Below are 20,624 nucleotides of genomic sequence, written 5' to 3' on the forward strand. Positions count from 1 at the left end.
ATGCCTCGTCTCATGTGATTGATAGAGAGGGAGTGAGTCTGCCGCGAAAGAGAGACTTACAATGACTGCCGTCAATCCCTCTGGCCGATGATCTTCCCCTTAACTACGCCCGTAGCCTTTTGGTATGCCTACTCTCACTGACACCAGTCTATCATGTCGATGGCATATGACATGCCCAAGGCACTCGCACCGTGGTAGCTGTACAAGCTGTGTTACCTACTCTATCGTTTGCCCTGAGAGTCGTCTCCCACGACAGTTAAATCGCATCGAGGTTGATGCCAATCACCAATTCAGCCAGAGAGCTGACTTGTAACTCTCAAATCTTGTACGAGCGAAGCATTCGGATGCTTTAATGTCTAAACTTTGCCACAGGGCTATCGAAGGACTAGAGGATTCCCGATACGAGATCTCAAGTAATGAGTAGCAAGATCCACGGTGAACTCGCAACTTCAGGAACCTCACCTCAAGTGTCGAGCACGCAACAACATAAACTCATGGACAACTTGACTACTAGTATCTAGACTCTTCATCACCACCAACCATCATCGCCACGACATTCCATTTTCACATCCCTTATCCCCAAGCCACAACCTCAACCTACCTTATACCACCCTACCCAACAACATCCCACCCCTGCATCAAAACCTCCGCCTCAACAACCCCAACCAGCCTCCTAAGCACCCCCAAAACCTCCTCATTACAAAACACCTCGACGAGCCCATCGCAACTCAACCCCCTCAACCGCTCCCTGACAACCCTAACAACAGCAACCTCCCTCTTCCTTCCGCCCTCCGCCTCCTCAAACGGCTCCTCTAACGCCTCCGCCAACGCAGCCTCAAAGTTCTCCCTCACAAGCGGTCCGATCTGTCGTTCTAGGGCAGTGAGGACCTGTCTGCGTATCTCGTCTACCAGTCGAGCGCGTTCGAGGGAGAAGGTCTCGGTGACGGTTTGCGTTACGAGGGCGAGGATGGCGGCGTGAGGGTGGGTTTCTGGGGTCGTGTTCTTCATGTGGATGTCGCCGTCCATGTCGATGCTGCGGTGTGAGGAGGCTGAGGAGGTGACTGCGGAGGTTGGGGGTAGGATGGTGCGCGTGCGGGGTGCGATGTGATTACTTTCTGGAGTTTTGAAGTCTTGGGAGGGGCTGCTGCTGCTGCTGCTGCTGCTGCTACGTGGTGAAGGTGTCTTGGGTGTTCGTGGGGCGCGGGAGGGGGTTGGTGTTGATGGGCGGGAAGCGACGTGTTCTGCGGGACGGTTATCTCGTTCGACTTGTAGCTCTGCGAGGATCTCTGCTGAGGTGCGAGGAAGTGTGTTTCGGCGGGTGAGGGTGGAGGTGAAGGGTGGGAGGGCCTTGCGGTGCGTACCTTGGCTCATGTCGATGTAGAACGGGTTCGTCTCTGTGAGGGTGGCAGGGAGGTGGGTGGGCGCTGGACGGCGGTCTGGGTTGGGGTTATTAGAGGACATGTTGGGCTTGTTATCTGGGTGCAGCGAGTAGTGTTTCTGTTATAGAAACGTTCCTCCAATGGTGAGTTCTTTCTGGTGATGATGGCATAGCAGGTATTGATGGTCGTCGCCATCTCAGGGTTGATATATGCCCTGCGCCTCGTAACTTCTGACTGTGTCGAACTTCATCGTGAGTCCCTTGGGGGTCAGAGTATGTCGATAGTCACTCCAGTCAAGATGCGGCAGAAACCACGCCAAGAGACAATCAACCGGCGAGGAGTGAGCATCCCAGACTCATTGCCTCTATTCCATATCGATATGTCACGACATTCAACACAGTCACGGCCGTCCAAGTCGCGCTCAACTAGGGCACCTTGCGCAGCCGAGAATCCATGTCACAATTCATAGACATGACCGTGCAAAATAGAACAAGACACAACGAAACGAAAAAGGCATGCATGTCTTGACTCGTCACAAACCGTTGCAAGTTTGTCGTGCCTGCGCGCCAACAACGTGCCAATGTGCGCGAGCTGCACGTCCTGCAGACCGACGTGGAGTGCTAGCCCCCCTCTCATCGCCACATCAAAGTTCTCCACGGTAAGCGACGTTAGGGCCCTAGGAGGGGATGCGAGGACGTCAAATTGACAGGCAAACATTGTGGAGGGCCCCTGGAGGGGAGAGCAAACTTCCAGCAAGATGCGGATACAAACAGCCCGTCACATTCGCGCCGTTGGAAAGCATGTGCTTGTGACTGGGTGTTGACAGGGGAGGAGGAACAAGAGGAGAGGAAAAGGAGGAGGAAAAAGCAATATTCCTGCAAAAGGGACGAACCGAGACCATGCGAACCACACTCTGCCTCTGTACGGATAGTTGCGCGCAAGTTGAAAGTCTGCCTCTGCTACTCTGTAGCCCGCCAGTAGCCAACTCAAACTGCAAAAATTGTCCGCTCAAGGTAACCCCCGCCTTATTCCCTCTCAAGACTCCGAGAGAGGTTTAGCTTCTCGGAGGACAAGAGCTGCAGGGTCCTCTTCCTACCACCTCAGCTCCTCAAACTAAGGCAGCAGGGTAGGTAGTCACGTAGTGTATGGTTGGGTTGTCATGGACGAAGTACTCCGTACGGGATACTGATATGCGCGTTTGCTACTCAGAAGCAGAGCACAGCACAGATCCTGCAGGTAGACCGCCCGGGAGGCCCTCCGCGAGTGCGTTGCGCCGGCCGCCGTGATGTGCAGGTCGTGTCTTGGGGAAGGAGAAGAGTCTGCGCGCCGATTCCTTGCTTATTCTATTCTTTTTTGTTTCTTTTTCGGAGGGGCGGGCTGTCGTGTGGTCAAACGTCAATGTCAACCGTCGTTGCAGCTTTGGGTAAGTGATTCGCCGAACACGGAAAATGCTGGTGCTCTTTTCGGGCTCTTGGTATTTCTCAATCGGCGAACGGTGGAGGGTGAACCGGGACCACCGGACCGCACAATTTCTTGTCCTTTACGCAAGTAGAAAGAAAAGGCGAGACACAGCGAAAATTGTATTCCCGAGGGTCCAGGTTCCGTTAGTGTAGACGGCGAGTGGAATTATCGGGATCTGGATGCGGTTGAAGCCCGGGCGGAAAGGGGGGCGGCGGCTGGTTGACGGCCGATGGCAGGACGACACAATCCAAATGCGATCCGTTGGTCCGCATGGCGCAAATGTGTCTCGCGGTCGGAGGTCTGCAATGTACCCGTTGGTTGCATGTATTGAATCTATTTGAATCAATTCGGATCAACAGCAAAGTGTCCTCGAAGCGGCAGGCAAGCCGCAAGCCGCAGGTCGCAAAGCAGTGAGTCGGGAGGGTTGGAGGGAGGACTTGGGAGGAGCTGCGTGAAATAGGACTTGGCCAGTGGTCTAGACGTCACTCGGTTTGCAGATGCTGCCCGTTGTAGTTGCTGTCACTGCCTCTCAAGTTACAAGTGAATTGTGAGTTTTGACGTTGTATTCCCTCTGGTAGAGAGGTGCTACACAAAAAGGGAGAGAGTGCGGCATGATGTGCAGACGGTGGCTAGGCCCGCGAAATGGGGGGGTTTCATGGTGGACGAAAGCTGGAGAGCTGTGCGTGTAAGTGAGGAGAAGCGAGCAGGTAGGCACCGTAGGATGCGCGGGAATGCAGGGAACAGGGCGATCCGTAGCGGCGATCAGCGCTGTCGACTGTGTTGGAGTGTATGCGATGCTTGCTGTACAAGTGAGTGTGAGCGTGAGTGTTGTTGATATGACATCTTGTTTGGGCAGAGATGGTTGTCAGCCAAACAAACAGTAGTGACACTATCAATACCAGAGCGAGGAGCTTCAGCGCCTTGCAAAGTGTTATTGTCGCAAGCTTTCCGTGGCATTCGCGCTTGCACATGTCAACCCCCCATGATCAATGATGATCCATGGAAGATGGTATCCACTGGGATGCCGTCACCGACAGGCCCAGAAGTGACTTGCTGCTGACCTGCTCGGTTCGGATAAATTAAGAACAGAAAAAGAAAGGGAGGGAAAAAAAAAAAAAAAAAAGAGGAAACAGACAAGGACCAGGAACAGAGAGAGATTGGAGATTGGATGAGATGTCGTTGTTAGAATCAAAGATGAAAATGTTACGAGAAGACGGCCACTTTGAAAATTCAACAGCAGCACGGGAACAGTCGGGAGGACCTTGGCCATGTATTCCACCATACAATTGCTGCGGTGACGGTACTTGATGACTACTCGTGCGCACGCCGCTCGTCCCATTGGCTCCGGTCTGGGCCGAGCGGGTCCTCCCCTGCCCTGGGGCTGGTTCCTGCCTCGTTCGATTCCCCCGGCGTATGGGCTGTTTGTCAATTTTGGCAGCGACGTTCGACACTGCACGAAAATCAGACCACCTGCCTCCACCACACAGCATTCATCGCACCCCCCTCTTCCCAAGGTACACCCCTCCCTTCCTCCCTTCTCACCACCAACCATCACCAAACAGCAACAATCACAGACCTACAGCTTACGGAGTATACCATCATCAACGATTCAACAGTCCAATACACCATCCACCATACGCTGCGGGTCCATCTCCCATCATCCATCATATCGACACTTCATCTCTCAACCTTGGAACCAACACTCGACGCTGCTGCATCGGCGCATCGCTGCCCCTTCATGTCCCGCCATGCGCCCATTATGCGCTCCATAGACCTCCAACGTGCCATCCCACAATCAAGGAACCCGTCAGACTCAGCCTTAGCGAACTTGGCACTCTTTCCAGGCCCTTCAATATTATCAATCTCTCCATTGGTCTACTTACTCGTGTTGCTGTCTGCCGTGCCATTTTGCGTCGAGTTCCGGCGATGCGTGCGATGCGAGGCAGTGCGAAGCGATTACGGATGACTCGTTCCATGACCACCGCCGTCATCCGTCAGACCTGAATTACCGTTGCCGGAGACCGGCGGGCCCTTGCTGTTCCCAGGACACCCAACGCCCTGGACGCGAATCCTGTACGCTTCGGCTCCGTGACTCGGCATCCTCGGGCCTTGACTGAGCAACACCTCGATCGCAAACGTCCGCTGCTCTCCCAGCTCTGCCAACTACCAACTCTTGATTTTTCTTGCCTGGCCCAATAGTATCCGGGCAGTGAGAGTATCTACCTTAGCTGGGTACCTAGGTAAAGTATCTTGCTCATTCCGAGTGAAGAATACTGGCAGCCGCAATCAGTGCTGGAGTGCTCGGCAGCATCAGAAGCCGACCACTCGGAACGACTGGGGACTCGGGAGGGACATGACCGCCAGCACGGCGCAAATCATCGACATGTCTCTTGCCTCTTGGGTCGAGTGGCCCGGCACGCCTCGAGGCATGGCGATGCGCCCGACAAATGCTTCGAATCCTTCTCCTTCCCCCTCCTTGTTCGAGGGCTGACGAGACCGGCGACACGGTATGCCAGGGAAGTGGAATCTAGCTACCTGCCACTACCTGCGTACCTATTCGTATGGACACCTACATTAGGTGTCGGGCTGTTAGTGCCATAGGGGGAAGTCTCAGTGTGGGTGGGAGGGACCCTGGAGATCTCGATCGCCTTCTGCCTGCCGCGGGCCACCTGTCAAACGGTCACCCACAGGAACAGGAACGAGACGCAACGGCCGCCAGGATGACCACTGACAGCTTCAACAGACTCTCCTCTACGATGTAGTGACAGACCCCGAGGTCCTGTCTTGATCGTCGACAAGACAGCGAGCAACGACGTCAGCCATGATCCCACCAGTGTACGGAGCAGCACTGTCCAGGGTGTCGTTATGCACGTCAGGAAAATAACATCCCTAGCTGCCTACCTGCTTTGCCTGGATACACGTACACGATAATGGTATGTGAATATCCTCAAGAGCTCCAACAGGATTTACCTTTTCCATCCAATCTGTCAGTCTGGACCGGCCCCATGCGCCGTTTACGTCCAATTAGGTAATGCCAGACGTCCAAGTTTGAACTCGAGCAGCTTCACGACTCGACACCTCGCAGGTCTCACACGCCCCCCTTCCTACCGCAAGGTCTTAGCTCCTCCCCATCTCGGTCAAGATGGACGAGATCTTGGTTTTGCGCCCATGGCTCTTTGAGGTTTTGAGTGTTGGGCGCATTGTGTGACAGGCTTGGGTTCTTCTGGGGAGGCCGGGGGCCACGGGGAGGGGGTCCCTGATTCAGATGCATTCCCACATCCATCGCACGAGATTGAAGGCACGTTCGGGACCACAACCAAGGTTGAGATATCCGACTTTCCAGGTTTTTTTTTTGTGTTTTCTCTCTTTGGGTTTGCTTTGGATGAATCGCCAAAAGAGTTGAACCGCAAACATATCGTCAGGTTGCATGCAAGATGATGACGGGTGCCCTGGTCAAAGACATACCAGATCGCGATGAAGGGACACACAAAAAAAAGGCGCGCTCGCTTCCGATGAGATGCGCCCCCCAATGGCCCCCCAATGGCCTCATGGAAACCGTTTCCTCCCCTCAATCTCGCAGTACCTTGTAACTCCATAGCAGGCAGGTTAGGCAAGTGCCGCCAAGGTCCCGAGATGCCCCTCCATCGTTCTATTCTCTTTCCATCTCGTCGTGTGTTGACTGTTTTCCCCCTTCCGGGATTTGACATTACTACGTACCTTACCTAGGTATAGTATGTACCTAAGGTACGGTAATACACAGCACACAGCACACGCCCCCCGGGTCTCGGGCACCCACCCCCCTGGACCTTGTCAGCCGCTCTTTTGCTTTTTCCCGCCTAGCTTGGTCTGGAATTAGGCGTGGCAGCAGCAGCAGCAAGTAGCGAGTACCTCTTGCTGAACCTCCCTCTCAACCAATTCCGAGGTTTAATACCATAGGTAATTATCATCTTTGTTTCGTTTTGCGGGTTTGACAGGACAGACTGTGAACATTTCTGCAGAGGACCGCTGTGTTTATGGACTACCTACCCGTGTATAGATTCATGTAGGTCTTGCATACAACGCCCTGATATGCAGCACACAGTAGTGTCGAAGAGAGTGAGAAGAGAGAGAGCAAAGTTCCCTGTCGGCCCTGACATAGGTACTGACTGTTGGTGCTGCATAGGTACACAGCAGTAGTAGAGAGGCCGTTGGGAAGCCGGATATGAACCCGCGCCTGCACTGCATCACTGCACCCGCACCGAGCTGTTCCCGGCGTCGAGATGGCCCTATTCCCTCATCCCTGCTCTCTGTTCCTTCGACACTCACTGCGAGACTCCGACTGAGAGAATCGGTGCATGGTGAAGGAGAAGAGAAGTATACTGTACCCTGTAGATGGACCCGCCTTGGTGCATGTGTCAAAGAGACTCCCCACAGCACCTCTCATGTCAATCATCAGTCTTTCCCACCGTCGGATCCGTCCGCCCGTACCATTCACTCTACGCAGTATTGTCGAGTCTACAGAGTACAGAGTCGAGTACTTTGGTCACATTTCCTTTGGTCAACCACCCCGTGCTCGTATGACGAGCCCGTCCATCGCCAGTTTTGCTCGCCGTTCCAACCCGCGCCCGCCTTACCATCACGCCCCCCAATGATCCATCCCTCCAGGTCCACCCTACCCGCATCCCAGCATTCGGACCTCAACCCTGGCTCATGGCCGATTTTCTTGGCCATTGACTCTCTTTACGCCTACGCAGCACCCATGCTTCACCACGTCTTTTTTTTCAATCGCCTTCTAGTATATAGCTTTGCCGTCCGTCTTGTTGTCTCCCCACCTGTCCACTCTCGAACCATCAGCCTCATCTAAAGTAACATCATACCTTACTTCGTATCGTACCTTACCAATATCGTCTTCTCTCGCCATCGGCATCTCGACACACCTGCACTCACACACACACATATCTGAACACCGGCCCCTCGTCAACTCACTTCCCGAGTAACGCCACCAACACCTCGCATCTTCAATCAACGACAATTCCTCCAGACCGGTCCATCGTCAGATCCAAACCCCTCACCTCCCACACCCCAGTCAACCTACCCCTCCATGAATCGCACCATGGCCCAACAACAGACCTTTGACTATTATCAAGTACCTCCGATGCCTCAATCAATGGTGTGTAGTCTTTTCTTTCCTCCCCTTTAAACCACACTGCCAGTCCCGACTTACACACGACGACTTGAACCAATTGGCATCAAGTCTTTCGCATCTGCACAACCAACACTTCAGCACCCAACTAACACCGCATCTCCAACAGAGCCCCCCGGAGCTCTCCCCGCTCTCCTTCTACGACACCCAAGCCGACTTCAGCGCAGACTCGGCCCCGTCCCGCGGCTCCCCCGTCTCCCCCGTCTTCCCGACCTCCTCCTTCCAGCTCCCCACCGGCGGCGACTGGCCCGCCTACTTTGAGAAGCCCGCCCTCTCCCCGGACCTCGACGTCTTTTACGGCGAATCCTTTGGCAGCCCAATGTCCTTCCTCTCCCCCCAGAACCTCACCCTCAGCCCCAGCGCCAACCCGTCCGACCTCATGTCCGACGCCGTCGCTTTCGGCCGCGAGGGCATCAACGACACCCAGCCCCTCTTCCAGTCCCTCGACGCGCCCGCCCGCCCGCAGCCTCAACCTCAACCTCAATCTCAAACCCAGCAGCCCGCAAAGTCGCCCCGTCTCGCCCGCACGACATCCGCACCCTCCTCCCGCCCTCAACAACAACAGCCGCAACGCCAACAGCAACAGCAACAACCACAAACACAACAGCGAACCTCCCCGCGCACCAACGACCTCAAGCGCAAATCCTCCGCCTCCTCCGCCTCCTCCCGCTCCGCCTCCCCCGAACCCCCCGCCCGCCGCACAAAACACTCCGGAGAACCCTCCAAGAACCCGCACAACATGATTGAAAAGCGCTACCGCGTCAACATCAACGAGAAAATCATCGCCCTCCGCGACGCCGTCCCCTCGCTGCGCTGCGTCGTCCAGCACACCGAGAACCCGCACGCCGCCGCCGCCGCAGAGAGCGACGAGCCGATCGACGTCGTCGAGGAACTGGGCGGGTTGATGCCCGCGCGCAAGCTGAACAAGGCGACGATCCTGAGCAAGGCGACCGAGTACATTGCGCACCTGGAGAAGAAGAACTCGCAGCTGTGGAAGGAGAATGAGGCGTTGGAGAAGAGGCTTGCGGAGGCGCAGCAGTGGCAGCGGGCGCAGGCCGAGGGACCTTTTTGGTCTTGATGGTTGTGTCTTTTCCTTGCGCACATTATCGAACACGAAAAGCAAAGAAAGGGATGGAGTGCATCATAGAAGGGTGTTTACAAAAACCGACCATTGGGTAGATGGAAAGAAGGGGGGAAAAGGCGCGAGGTTTTCCAGCAGTTGACAACTGTTTTGACGACTTTGAGGTGAAGATTTTACAAGGGCGTTCTTTTACGGTACTTGGCGGGGAAACTCGTTGGGAAGAAAGGGGAAGAAACTCGATTGTTTTTGAAATGTATACCACGGGGATGATTCCATCATCAAAGAAGGCAAGGCGTTTTACGGGTTGTTTGGATAGGGACGTTTGAAGAGGGTATTCAGGGGACGAGCCAAAGGGGACTATTATCTTGTAGGAAGATACAGAGGTATCGTCTAGGAAAGGTGACCTTGTGTTTACCGAAACTCTCCGCTTTCTTGCTTCGCATGAAAGATGCGAATAATGAAGAGATATTTTGAACTATAATACATGCTCTGGGTGCAGCTGTTTGTGAGGTCAAAGTCACCCGAAGTATGGGCTAGGTTGTCATTATCTGAGTTGGTGCTGTCAGCTGCGCCTGTGGAGCGTATTTGCATGTAAAACGTAGTGAATCCAACAAAAGCTGCAAGAGTCTTGGTCCCTTTAGTAAGCCTTTCAGTGACCTCAATACATCAAACCCTTTATCCACTCGGAGAATCCAGTGACACCATTGCTAAAGCTCTAACCTTCCCCGTGACCAATTCTTCAAGGGAGCGATGCAAGTGAGACATCCTCAGCGTCCCGTGTTCTCCCAGCATCCCCATCTCCGAGAATCGGCAAACTCGGGCGGTCCAAGGGAAAGAATACGCCCCCGACGCCCCGACACGCAGCCCACTTCACCCTAGCGCGTGTGACAGTCCACTACCGGTAGCCCCCACTAGCGGAGCCGAATGCGTCGGCCGAGGTGAGATCCTTCGGCTCCGGGGCGTCTTTTCGGAACCCTTGGTCCGGCGTACACTACCTCAAGGTAGCGTCCGCTGCCGCGAGCAGGGAGGTTAGTCGAATAATATATGAAGGGGCTATCCTGACGTGAATTAAATAGACAGAGTTGATTCGTCCGTTGAATCACGGGGCGAGTACCGCCAATCACCAGAGATTTTTGGTTAGACCACAGATCTGAGGTAAGAACAGCGGTGCTTGAGATGAATGTTTCCATGGCTCTTGTGGCGAGGTAGACTGTCGCTTATAAGTTATGACCGAACTCGAGCAAAGTGTTATGAGCTAAAATAAAAACCTGGGTCTCACTTTGATCAACGTGGTTTGGAGATCACAATGGAATAGACAGAGGCGGATGCAAGCGAATGTGCCGTTGCAGTCTGCGTACCGTCAGCAGAGGTCGAATGTTCGGGCCAATCGTGTTGAACAGGCTATGGAAACTATTAATATAGGAAAAAGAACTACAAGATGCCGGCTACCGGGGCCTGAGAGCGAGTTTGAAGTACAAGTCTTAGAGAGCAGAGCCTGTCTACACGTGAGTTGAAAGCAGGAGGATGGCTGGAGCATGTTACGAAGATCTGATATGATGATGTCGCTAAGTATATCCTAGGGGAGACTAGTTTTGAAGCGAGTGTTGGAGTATTGTAACCTACTTGAATGTATACTCGATGGAGATTGAGTTGACCTGCTCATGAGCGCTGTGAGAGAGTCAACGTCATCCACACAAAGGTGGACCGTAACAACACTCTTGTCCGAAGAGAGAGGGTCTGCTCATTTAAATCCTTCAAAAAATTTGTAGTTTTGTTCCGTTTCTTATGGCTTTGAGATAAATCAAGTTTGTGCGTGATGTACAAAGCAGCACGAGGAGAACCATCGTTGGGAGGCTTTTCTTTGTGCATTGTTTGGATGACTGGTTTCGCAGACGGCTTTCTCTCGCTGATTCTAGTTTACCAGAACATTGGTATGTTAATCAAAGATGAACTATCGTGACTGTCACAAAGCCGGTGGTAAACCAAACATGTATAAGAGAACGCGACCCAAAACGTGGGAAGCAACTGTAAGGTACATAGCCATCAGTAAAAACACAAATACACACCCTTGAGACCAAGTCACCAAATGGATCCTCCTCCCAGACGTCTGAGGCTCGTCCCCAAGGTCACCTTCATTCTTTCGTCCATCGCCATCCACTATCAGGTCGTCAAATTCGTCTACAACAACCACACACCACATGACCTCCTGAGCCCGTCCGTACTTTTCGTTCTACCATGTACGATATTCATCGTCAGTCATGGCCTCAGTGTTTTGAGACACCACGCGTTCATAATTGCTTTGAGAAGGGAATTCGGGGTGATTGGTCTGTGGCTTTTCTACTTCCTACCAGTCCTCATTCAAATCATCCTGTGGCTGAGGTTAGCGCAATGGGTCACTGCGACACTTCCATGGCTGATGGTCTCGGCATTCAGGCTGTCCCCCATCATGATACTGTTGTTTATCGCCGTCCGGCTGTGGAGGAGGACAAGCAGACAGACCCAGCCGGTCCCTGCGCGCGAGCACCGGCTTGTGGCGCAACGGGTGGGTGTGTTAGCTGATGGGCCCATTCACGTTCCGATGCAGGAGCTGTATGACAATTGGATATTCTGACATGCTGTTTGATCGTGGAAGACTGAGTTGGTGTACGAGAGAGGTTTCTTATACTACAAATTTGACACATAGTGCCACCAAGTTGTGTTTATTCTAGTAAGATCGCTTTGCTGTGAAGAATTATTCTGATTCATTTCCCCCCCTGTCAACGATTTTCTCTTGACTTGGCCTGCTGGAACGCAGCGTTGTTCCCAAAGCCAGATTTTCATACGGACCTCTCGTGGTGGTCGACGGAGAGGATCAAACGATAGGCGATTTGGACAATGGAGTTCGCGTACCGTCTAGAAAAAACAGTCTCGAGTGCCGTCCCTGGTGACGGATCAGTTGGCGGGAATCCACGATATGACTACGTGCTGAGCATCTCATCCATCCTGACCAGAAACATGTAGCCGGTGATTGATCAGAACACTCGACTAAGCCGGTGCTCAAGTGATGATGGACCTCGTATCGATAGCGTGAATGATGAAGTATCGGTCATGCTCACTATCCAGCGAATTTACCTCCCAGGTTCGCATCGAATTGAAGTCTCGGTCTCTGAAGACTCCGTGCGATAGCGACAGGGCAGCAGCCGTGGTCTTTGGGTGTGGTCTCGCAGCACCCTAACCCTACTTTGTGAAGCGGCAAAGCTTGGTGCTTACCTTACTCAACTAGTCGTCACAGGTATAAACGTCACCTCAAGAGAGCACCAATTGATGTATCGTACGTAAGCATTCTGGCTGACATCCGGGTTGTCGTAGGGCAATTCCTGCGCTCAGGCATGCATCACAGCTGGCGCGAGGCCGAACATTGAGTCGTATGGATCGGCCCCAGGCTGCGATCTTCTGTACAACCCGTGACGAGGCTATTTGGACGCCTTCTAGTCACCGGCCACGCCCACGGCTACATAAAGACGTTCTACGTGGGGCAGAATGCTGTGCCTGCCCGCAGTGCCACTTGGCAGAAAGTGCATCCAGAAGCAGGCCTTGCAAGGAATGAGTGGTTGAATTCTTTTCAGACTAGTCACCGCTGCAAGTATGGTAGGATAGCATACTCGATATACAAGAGGTTCGTTTAAATGTGGCATGGTTCAGCAAGCCTCGTCTTGGCCCGTCAGCTAAGCCTGAGGTCCCTGGTTCGTACATCAGAAAGCATTTTCATGTTGAAGAAGCGAGATGAGCATTCATGCCACAAGAGAATATAATGATCACATCTGAACCCAAGCCGATGCCCTACACAATTTACCTCTGGTCGTTGCTCTTACACTAAACCTACTCGGTGGACCGTGGGCTAAACATTCCTAAAGCGGGTAGGTATTTGCGCCATGCACCGGTTAAACCCCACCTTGTGTGAAACTCTCTCTCGACAACGCTCACCAGTCCTTAGCAGAGACATGTCTAACAAAGGGCACAGTCGAAGGTATCAAGCAAGAAAAGGGGTCTTTTGAGACTGGTTCGAACAAAGCTCCGCCTGGGTGGCAGATGAAAGGATGGCTTGCAGAACCGATGGGGAGCTCGAGACACGCACTCCGTACGTAAATAGAATTCTAGCCAGCGTACAAGTACACAGCATTTCATTCCAAAAGCCCAGTGTAAAATGTCCCTATGTCCCTTTAGTTGTTCGGATTCGGGGTCTGCTTGTCGCAAGTCGCCCAGTTGCAACCCTTGGGGTCCTTCCTTCCGTCTCGTGGGTCGCACTGGCTAGGACACCAGGCGTTCTGATAGGTAACACCATTGGGCTTCTCGTAAGGGTTGCAGTGGAATCCACCCTGTGTGCATGTGCTGCCGGGGTTCCCGACACCATATGCATAGGCCTATGCTGTCGTTAGTCCGTCGTCAAGCCTGTGATAGGGCTCATGGACGATACTTACCATGCCGAAGGACAGAGCAGTCGTGACGAGAAGGCTATTCAGTTGCATGGTGGTGGAGAGATATTTCCGAAGAAGGCGTCAACAGTATTAATAGCGAGCGTGATGTCAACGGCAAAGCGAAGATGAGCTGGAGGTGAGAATGTTCGGTACACTGACGCAATCAGCAAGAGACACGGCTTTTGTAGAGTCAGAGAAGCATCAGAGACGGCCAGACCGAGGGTTTACGGAAGTATAATAAGTTACATTTGTTCAGCATCATCTAATTCCTGGTAAATTGCGCATATATCTTCTCGACTTAGTCGACCGAAGCTTACTGCCCAATTTGGAGGCATCCCCATATGCTCGATACTTCGCGAAATTGGGGCATACAAACGGCTCAAGCATGTGAAGAATTTCAACTAAATCGCGCAAAGCGGACACCGTCTAGATTGCCGTGAAGAGAGTCTTTCCGAAGGAGTATCTCCGTCAGAATACTGAAAGAAGATATTGATGAATGCAGGCGTCGTAGGTGGCGAAAGTATCTACGGCTCACTAGGAATGAACAACGCTTTCCCAAATGTAGTCCCCGAGACTGAATTCGAGCTGGGAGTATATGACTAGCGTGTCACATCAACCCGGTTGTTGATCAGAGGACCCCATTGTCATGGGTGGCAGTCACGCATAGAGAAGCCAAGACGGCAGTCAGGCTCGTTCGTATCCCGCCCGTCGCTAACGGCAGAGGCCACCTTGGTCTAAGGTAGGTTCAAGTCCCGATCTAGGAACCCGAGCCTCGGCTGACCATTGAGGGGCAAGGAACATACCGACATCTGGTCGAAGACAAAATAAAATATGTTTACCTTGACCCGTCTTCACATCACCACACCCGCATCGAAACATTCACAGACTTCGGCTAAACGCACTGCGACTTCATGATGGAACTCCCACAATCAATCAATTTGACGAGCATTCTCGTTTCTGTACTCATATTGACAGCAACATTTTGCTTCAAATGCGTCATCGACAGTCACCGGGCGCGTTTGTCTGACATCCCGGGTCCTTGGATTGCCCGGTACACAAACCTGTACGCGGTCTATTTAGCCTGGCGTACCGAACGGGGTTCATCGAAAGTAAACATCTTGGACGATCTCCGAGACACATATGGCGATGTGATTCGCCTAGGACCTCGCTCGGTTACGGTGTTCGATCCTTTCGCCGTGCCAGTCATTTATGGTGTTCGATCTCGGCTTAACAAGGTTGACAAACTCAACAATACAATTGTTGGAAGAATTTGGAATTCTGATGCTAATGACTGCGAGTCTTTCAGGGTGAAGCATATATACCTTTCCGTCAATCCGGGGTGACGACAAGTCTCCTTAGTATTCAGGAGGAGACGATTCACTCACGATATCGGCGCTTGGTATCGAATGCTTATTCGATGACGTCGTTGAAAGCCTATGAGCCCTATGTTGATGAGCTCATCTCCAAGTTCATAAAAGTTTGTGAGGAACACGCTGAGAAGAAGCAGGTGCTGAATTTGAGCCGCTGGTGCTACAACTGTCAGCCCAATCCCTCTATTCTCACTTGTTGAAGCTGAAAGGCTGACTCCAGTACGCGAATAGACTGCTTCGACGTCGTTGCGAAACTGTCTCTGGGCAAACCTCTCGGCTTTCTCGATGGATATGACACGTATGGTCTGTATGAAAAAGTCAAGCGATTTGGGGCATACGTCGCCATCGTCTCCCAAATGCCCTGGCTGCACAAGGTCGTCCAAGAAAATTTCGTGATGAGGCGCTCGAGGCCATCGCCGTTTCTCAAAGTTGTGTCTGAGATTGTCAACGAACGTGTCTACCAAGGCAAATCTGATACCCGACCAGACCTGTTGTCTTATTTCGTCTCCACACATGAGCAACAGCCTCAGCTCATGACAACAAAGCAGGTCGCGATATCGGCCTCAGGGAACCTGATCGCCGGCAGTCTCAGCCCCGGGAAGACTTTCCACGAAATGTGCAAGTACCTGGCGAGCAACCCAGCCTCGCAGGACAAGTTGTACGCGGAACTGAAAGAAGGTGGATGCGGACCGTTTCCGACTTTTGACGAACTTCAGGAACTGCCGTACCTATTGGGTGTTGTCAAAGAAGCCTTACGTCTTCACAGCTCTGCCTCATTCAATCTGCAGCGAGTCACTTCTTCGGCGGGTTTGCGGCTGCCCAATGGCGTGTTTATTCCAGGACATATTAATATCGGCTGTCCAGCTTCTCAAATCAACCGGGACCGCCATGTATTTGGTCAGGATGCCGATGTATACATCCCGGAGAGATGGATGAAGAGAACGGCTGAGACTAACGAGGAATATCTCGAAAGGAAAGGATTTATGGAGAAGACGGAGCTCACTTTTGGGCAGGGATCTCGGACGTGCGTTGGCAAGAACATATTCGCCTTGGAGGTGTACAAAGTCGTGGCTACCTTAGTGAGCCTCTACAAGGTACGTAACGCCACTCATTCCTGACTCCATGTCTTGTAACATCTTCTAACATTGTGTTTTTGAAGTTTGAGAAAGTTGGAGGTTCAGGAGGTGAGGTCACCGTAAAATTGTCTCGCAGAGTTCAATGAACACGGTGATCAGAAGAAGTAAATCCGGATGAAGTGGGCTTCCTTCTTCTGATCGGATTCGCCCCTTGACAGGGGCATATTAATGAACATGAGCTGGGTTACATTTTATTCATGTTCTCAGCAGTTGGGACCTTGAGGCGGTCTGCTAGCCGCCATGTTACACTGTCTAAATAGGCGAACCTCGTTCTCCGCGAAGGCTCCAACAATGGAATGCATAACGCCATGGTTGTTGAAGAGAACGAGGTCACCCTCCTCCCAGTCATGAGGATACACGTACTGCGGGCTGATTGCTGGTCGTTGCAGTCTGTAAATCAATTCTCTGACCTCTTTCAAGTCCTCCATCACCGTTCCGTCCTTAAGATGGATCCTGCGCGCCGGCGTCGGGTACACCATCATGGCAAACTTTCCCGTCACCGGGTTCTTCCATGCCATAGGGTATCTCCTGATCTTTTCCTCCTCAATCTCTGGGAGCTGGTCTTCAGACAGCTCTAGGCCTTCTGAGAAAAGACCTAGGCCATTTGACCTCGCCTTTGCCTTGCTCATCCAGATGTACGGGTGTGGGCTGTACTCGATCGTGCTGGTCTTGACAAACTCCTGATCCTCCTCCGATAGTAATTCAAACATGCGGTATCCACTGATGAAAGCTGTCGTTCCCAAGGGTACTTCTAGCTCGTCCCCAGTCCCGTCGTCGTAGCGACAGATCTGCCGCCGCCCCTTAGGCACCTTGCAAGCAAAGAGCGATGTGACGAGAGGCGGGTCCAGGTTGTACATGGCCGAGTCAATGTGCCATCGGTAAAAGTGGGTGTAATCGTGGTCCTCGGCTTCTGGAATAGGATGCTTATGAAATGTCTTGTGGTGAGGATGTGTGAGCTTGAGATTCTCCAGTCCTTCGAACTCGGCTACTGCGCCATGGCCGATCACTTGCACTTGCGGCTGGGATGGCAGGGTGGTTAGATCCTTGTGGAGGACGCTGCGTTTGTCGATGCGGGAACCATGGCTGTATGTGCTTGCTTCAGGGTCGAACAGGCGGGTGAGTTCGTATTGGGCTTTAGGTGAGAGGTTGTGCTGGCCTTTGATCAGGACAACGTTGTTGTGATAGAGGGCTTCTCTAATAACTTGGAAACTTTCATCTATACATGTGGTCAGCTTGATGTGTGTGTTTCTTTCTGGACACTTGAACTTGCCATCAATGTTTTCGAGATTAATCCCCGAAAGTTCGGCTCCGAAATCGACTGCTGATTTCTCAAACGGCTTTGGGAGAGGGGAAATCTTGACTCCAACGACTGCCATGATGAAGGTTAAAACAAAGCAATGATTCGCATTCGGGGAGTTGAATATTCCCTGAAAGAGAGACACTTGGACTTCATTGCCGTATACTTATATACCAACCGAGACGTTCTTTCAGAGGTGCATTTGGCTAGTGCGGGCGAGTTGCACAAACTAGCCCGCGTCTCTGTGTGCCCGGAGATAATCGACGGGAACAGTGTTTGGACCATTCCTGTGAGGTGCGGGTGAGATGAAGGACCCGCCCGCATGCATCCCATCGCTTGGCCAATAAGAGATTATGACAATACGATTACTACGCGTCACTGCGTGTTACATGACAGGAGAAGTACGAATCTCGGGATGCGGAAGAGCGTGTTCAACTCATCCGCTCTGAATTGGGAGAAGGTTTGAAGTCGTCGATGTCAGGGTAAGAGTGCTTGGCTATAAGTTCATGCTGCTACCCGGGCTGATACAGTGCCCATCAACCCAAAGACTCCGTCCATTTTACTCTCTAGCCTTGTCACCTTCATCAAATCAATCATTCAATCACAATGGGCAGTCTGAACTCCCCACCTCAGGGACTCTCCTTCAAAGAGCTCCCGACCTCTCTTCGCGAGTCTTCTTTGATTGGGGCCGAAGTTCACCTGCCATCATCAATGGATATCCTGGACGTAGAAGCTTTGTCAGAAGAGGACCTCAACACTTTTAGAAGAGCCCTGTTTGAAAACCAGGTCGTGGTCATCAAGAACCAGAAGGGCATCGCGCCTGAGACTCTGCCTAAGCTGACCAAAGTCTTCGACCCGACTGCGACTGATATTCATTCTGCTGGCGAGAAAGCCGTCAGTGACCCTAGGAATATTCTTTCAGCATACAAGGCAGGAAGAATTCCGAGAGCACCGCAAGTGGGCATCATCGGTAGCGGCAAGTTCAAGAACTATGAAGGAGTTGAAGAGTTGGAGGTGATTCATCTGGTATGCCTAGACCCTATCTTTGATCAACTGATTAATTGAATTTCGGAAACCGCGAGCCGTTAGCGATCTGAGCTAATAGAACCGGCCAGGATCATACTTTGTTCCACGAAAAGCCTTTGTCGGAGCAGGAGCTAAGCAATGGATATACCCGTCCATACCGGTGGCACATGGACACTCCCTTCTACCAGCGTTTGCCTGGTGAAGTCACGGTCCTTCACGCGGTCAAGGTGCCGAATCTGCCCGATCAGAAACTCAAATTTCCAGACGGGAAAGAAAAGAGCATCGCTGCTGGATCCACGGCCTGTAAGTTTAGAGCTCGAATTAACACTTTGAAGACGCATCATTAACCTCTTCGTCAGTCTTCTCCGGAGCGCGGGCATTCCAACTGCTTACCCCGGCTGAGCAGGAATTTGCTCTGAATACAACCGTTACATACGCCCCTCAAGCCTACGAATACATCAGACAATGCAAAGCGACGGAAGACGGCTTGTCAATCCCAACAATGGGGAAAGAGATTCCCATAGAGCAACTCTCTGAATGGTCATGGGAGAATGTTGCTGAACATCCCGTAAGTCACCAAACCCCACCTGGATTCTTCTCGATGTTGTACTGACAAGCCTCAGATGGTCTGGCGCAACCCCCTTAACCCCGATCGGCCATTTCTCCAGGTCCATGGTTGCTGCGTATTCAAACTGACAACTCGGGATCCGGTGACGGGCGAGGTATCAGTTGTAGACGATGTAGCCAAGGTCCGCGAAATCGTCTACGGCTTCCAGAAGAGAATCTGGGCGGCGGAGAATATCTACGCACACCGGTGGGAGGAAGGTGACGTCGTCATCTTTCACAATCGGGGCGTCATGCACAGCATCACGGGACAATTGGCTCAGTATAAGGAGGATGAGGAAAAGAAGAGACTCATGTGGCAGTGTACGATGACTAGTGGCACGGCGCCGCAGCCGTTCAGAAAACAGCCTGGGGTTGTTGAGACTGGGTTCGCTAAGGCGGCATGAGCGACAAGATTGTAGCTAATCGAAGTCAAAATAATCCTATGATGTGGCTTCAATTGATTCAATCCTCTTCAAGAGCTCCCATCTCTCTCTTTATTGTGAGATGATTCCCCTTGAATGAAACCGGTTCTCGCCGTCTACGGTCAACCTTGACATCAAACACATCGAGGCGTTGATACCCGCCGACTACATCGTGATACTGCTTCCCTTCAACACAATCACCAACATCTAGGTCGGCGTATAGAATGTCTTCTTCGTGTTGCAAGAATGCTGACGGTGTTTTATGAAGACTTCCCTCTTCAACTGTGAAGCCCTGCAATAATGCGCCCGTTGAGTCCAAGAACATGGTCGCGCCACGTTGCGAATCCCGCAGCGCCCGGGAGACCAGATCTTCTTGGCTCGCACCCAAAGAGACAGCCTCAACTGCATCCTCGCCCAGGACTCCTGAGCAGAGAACACCAAAGCTTTTAGCCTCAAAGCAGTGTGCAGCGGCTCTTGTCCTGTTGGCAGCAACATTGTCATAGTTGGCTCCTTTAGCCACGCTTGACCCCTCCCGAGAGCTTGTCTCCTCGGATATCGGAACTCTCGTCGGCCATATCGCAGGCCATGTGGAGATGTGAATTTGTTCTCCCTGCGCCATGAGCGCGTACCTCGCAAGCGGGTTTGTGTTCTCCCCGCAAATGAGATTCCCAATCTTCCCAAATCGCGTCTCTGCGACGCGCAGGCCGTAGCCATCTCCAGGAGCCCACGTTAACTTTTCGAAAAACGTTGGCATAAGTTTCCGGTGATGGACTAGGATCTCTCCTTCGGTACCGATGATGATATTAGTATTAAAAAGCGTCGCGCTGCTGTAGCGGGCCTTTTCAGAAATGCCGACGCTGAGCAGCACGTTGAGCTTCTTTGCCGTGGAGCGGAGAGCGTCGACTTCTTCTCCGTCGATGTAGATGGATTCTTGCACCATGGACTTGAAGAGGTCGTGGTTCTCAAAGGGAGCGCGCAGGGGAGACCAAATAGGGAACGCTGGTATGTAGGTTTCTGGGAAGACAATGAGGTTTGCTTTGTTCCTGGATGCTTGGTGAATGAGGGAGATTGCCTTTTCGGTTGTGCGTCGCGCGGAGAGAAAGATGGGCGAGACGTGGCATGCGGCGACCCGGATTGGGGTAGACATGGCCGCGGGTGAAAGCTGAGCTGGCGCAGGTTGGTTTTGAATGGTCAAAACATCGAATGCTTG

The 20,624-nt window shown here is 52.4% G+C and overlaps 6 protein-coding genes across 6 annotated transcripts; 3 read left to right on the forward strand and 3 right to left on the reverse strand.

Annotated features, from left to right (window-relative positions):
- Positions 1-612: 612 nt before the first annotated feature.
- On the reverse strand, positions 613-3,905 carry HER10_EVM0000893 (uncharacterized protein; the record flags this gene model as incomplete). Its single annotated transcript, XM_035470660.1, has 2 exons — positions 1,362-3,905; positions 613-1,241 (listed from the first exon to the last, which is right to left on the reverse strand). The coding sequence occupies exons 1-2, from the start codon at positions 1,459-1,461 to the stop codon at positions 613-615; spliced, it is 729 nt and encodes a 242-aa protein (XP_035326502.1). The 5' UTR covers positions 1,462-3,905.
- Positions 3,906-7,245: 3,340 nt separating this feature from the next.
- HER10_EVM0012460 (helix-loop-helix DNA-binding domain-containing protein) lies at positions 7,246-9,599 on the forward strand. Its single transcript, XM_035481855.1, has 2 exons — positions 7,246-7,989; positions 8,132-9,599. Exons 1-2 carry the CDS (start codon positions 7,921-7,923, stop codon positions 9,098-9,100), a joined length of 1,038 nt encoding a protein of 345 aa, XP_035327398.1. The 5' UTR covers positions 7,246-7,920; the 3' UTR covers positions 9,101-9,599.
- A 5,375-nt stretch (positions 9,600-14,974) lies between these two features.
- On the forward strand, positions 14,975-16,045 carry HER10_EVM0010495 (uncharacterized protein; the record flags this gene model as incomplete). Its single annotated transcript, XM_035479952.1, has 2 exons — positions 14,975-15,095; positions 15,159-16,045. The coding sequence occupies 2 exons, from the start codon at positions 14,975-14,977 to the stop codon at positions 16,043-16,045; spliced, it is 1,008 nt and encodes a 335-aa protein (XP_035327232.1).
- A 221-nt stretch (positions 16,046-16,266) lies between these two features.
- Positions 16,267-17,439, reverse strand: HER10_EVM0003643 (TfdA family Taurine catabolism dioxygenase TauD; the record flags this gene model as incomplete). The annotated part of the gene is made up of 2 exons (XM_035473310.1): positions 16,267-17,279; positions 17,334-17,439. The coding sequence occupies 2 exons, from the start codon at positions 17,437-17,439 to the stop codon at positions 16,267-16,269; spliced, it is 1,119 nt and encodes a 372-aa protein (XP_035326717.1).
- Positions 17,440-18,071: 632 nt separating this feature from the next.
- HER10_EVM0004033 (TfdA family Taurine catabolism dioxygenase TauD) lies at positions 18,072-19,396 on the forward strand (the record flags this gene model as incomplete). The annotated part of the gene is made up of 4 exons (XM_035473692.1): positions 18,072-18,258; positions 18,459-18,689; positions 18,746-18,954; positions 19,010-19,396. 4 exons carry the CDS (start codon positions 18,072-18,074, stop codon positions 19,394-19,396), a joined length of 1,014 nt encoding a protein of 337 aa, XP_035326746.1.
- Positions 19,397-19,454: 58 nt separating this feature from the next.
- HER10_EVM0011126 (aliphatic nitrilase) lies at positions 19,455-20,561 on the reverse strand (the record flags this gene model as incomplete). Its single annotated transcript, XM_035480564.1, has 1 exon — positions 19,455-20,561. The coding sequence occupies one exon, from the start codon at positions 20,559-20,561 to the stop codon at positions 19,455-19,457; it is 1,107 nt and encodes a 368-aa protein (XP_035327282.1).
- Positions 20,562-20,624: the final 63 nt, after the last annotated feature.

Source organism: Colletotrichum scovillei (genome assembly GCF_011075155.1).
Source record: "Colletotrichum scovillei strain TJNH1 chromosome Unknown Contig00011, whole genome shotgun sequence".
In the NCBI taxonomy this organism is placed as follows: Eukaryota; Fungi; Ascomycota; class Sordariomycetes; order Glomerellales; family Glomerellaceae; genus Colletotrichum; species Colletotrichum scovillei.

Coding starts and splice junctions, on each gene's coding strand:
- HER10_EVM0012460 (XM_035481855.1), top strand. CDS start 7,921: ATGAATCGCACCATGGCCCAACAACAGACCTTTGACTATTATCAAGTA. Junction 7,990..8,131: donor CTCCGATGCCTCAATCAATG/GTGTGTAGTCTT, acceptor CATCTCCAACAG/AGCCCCCCGGAGCTCTCCCC.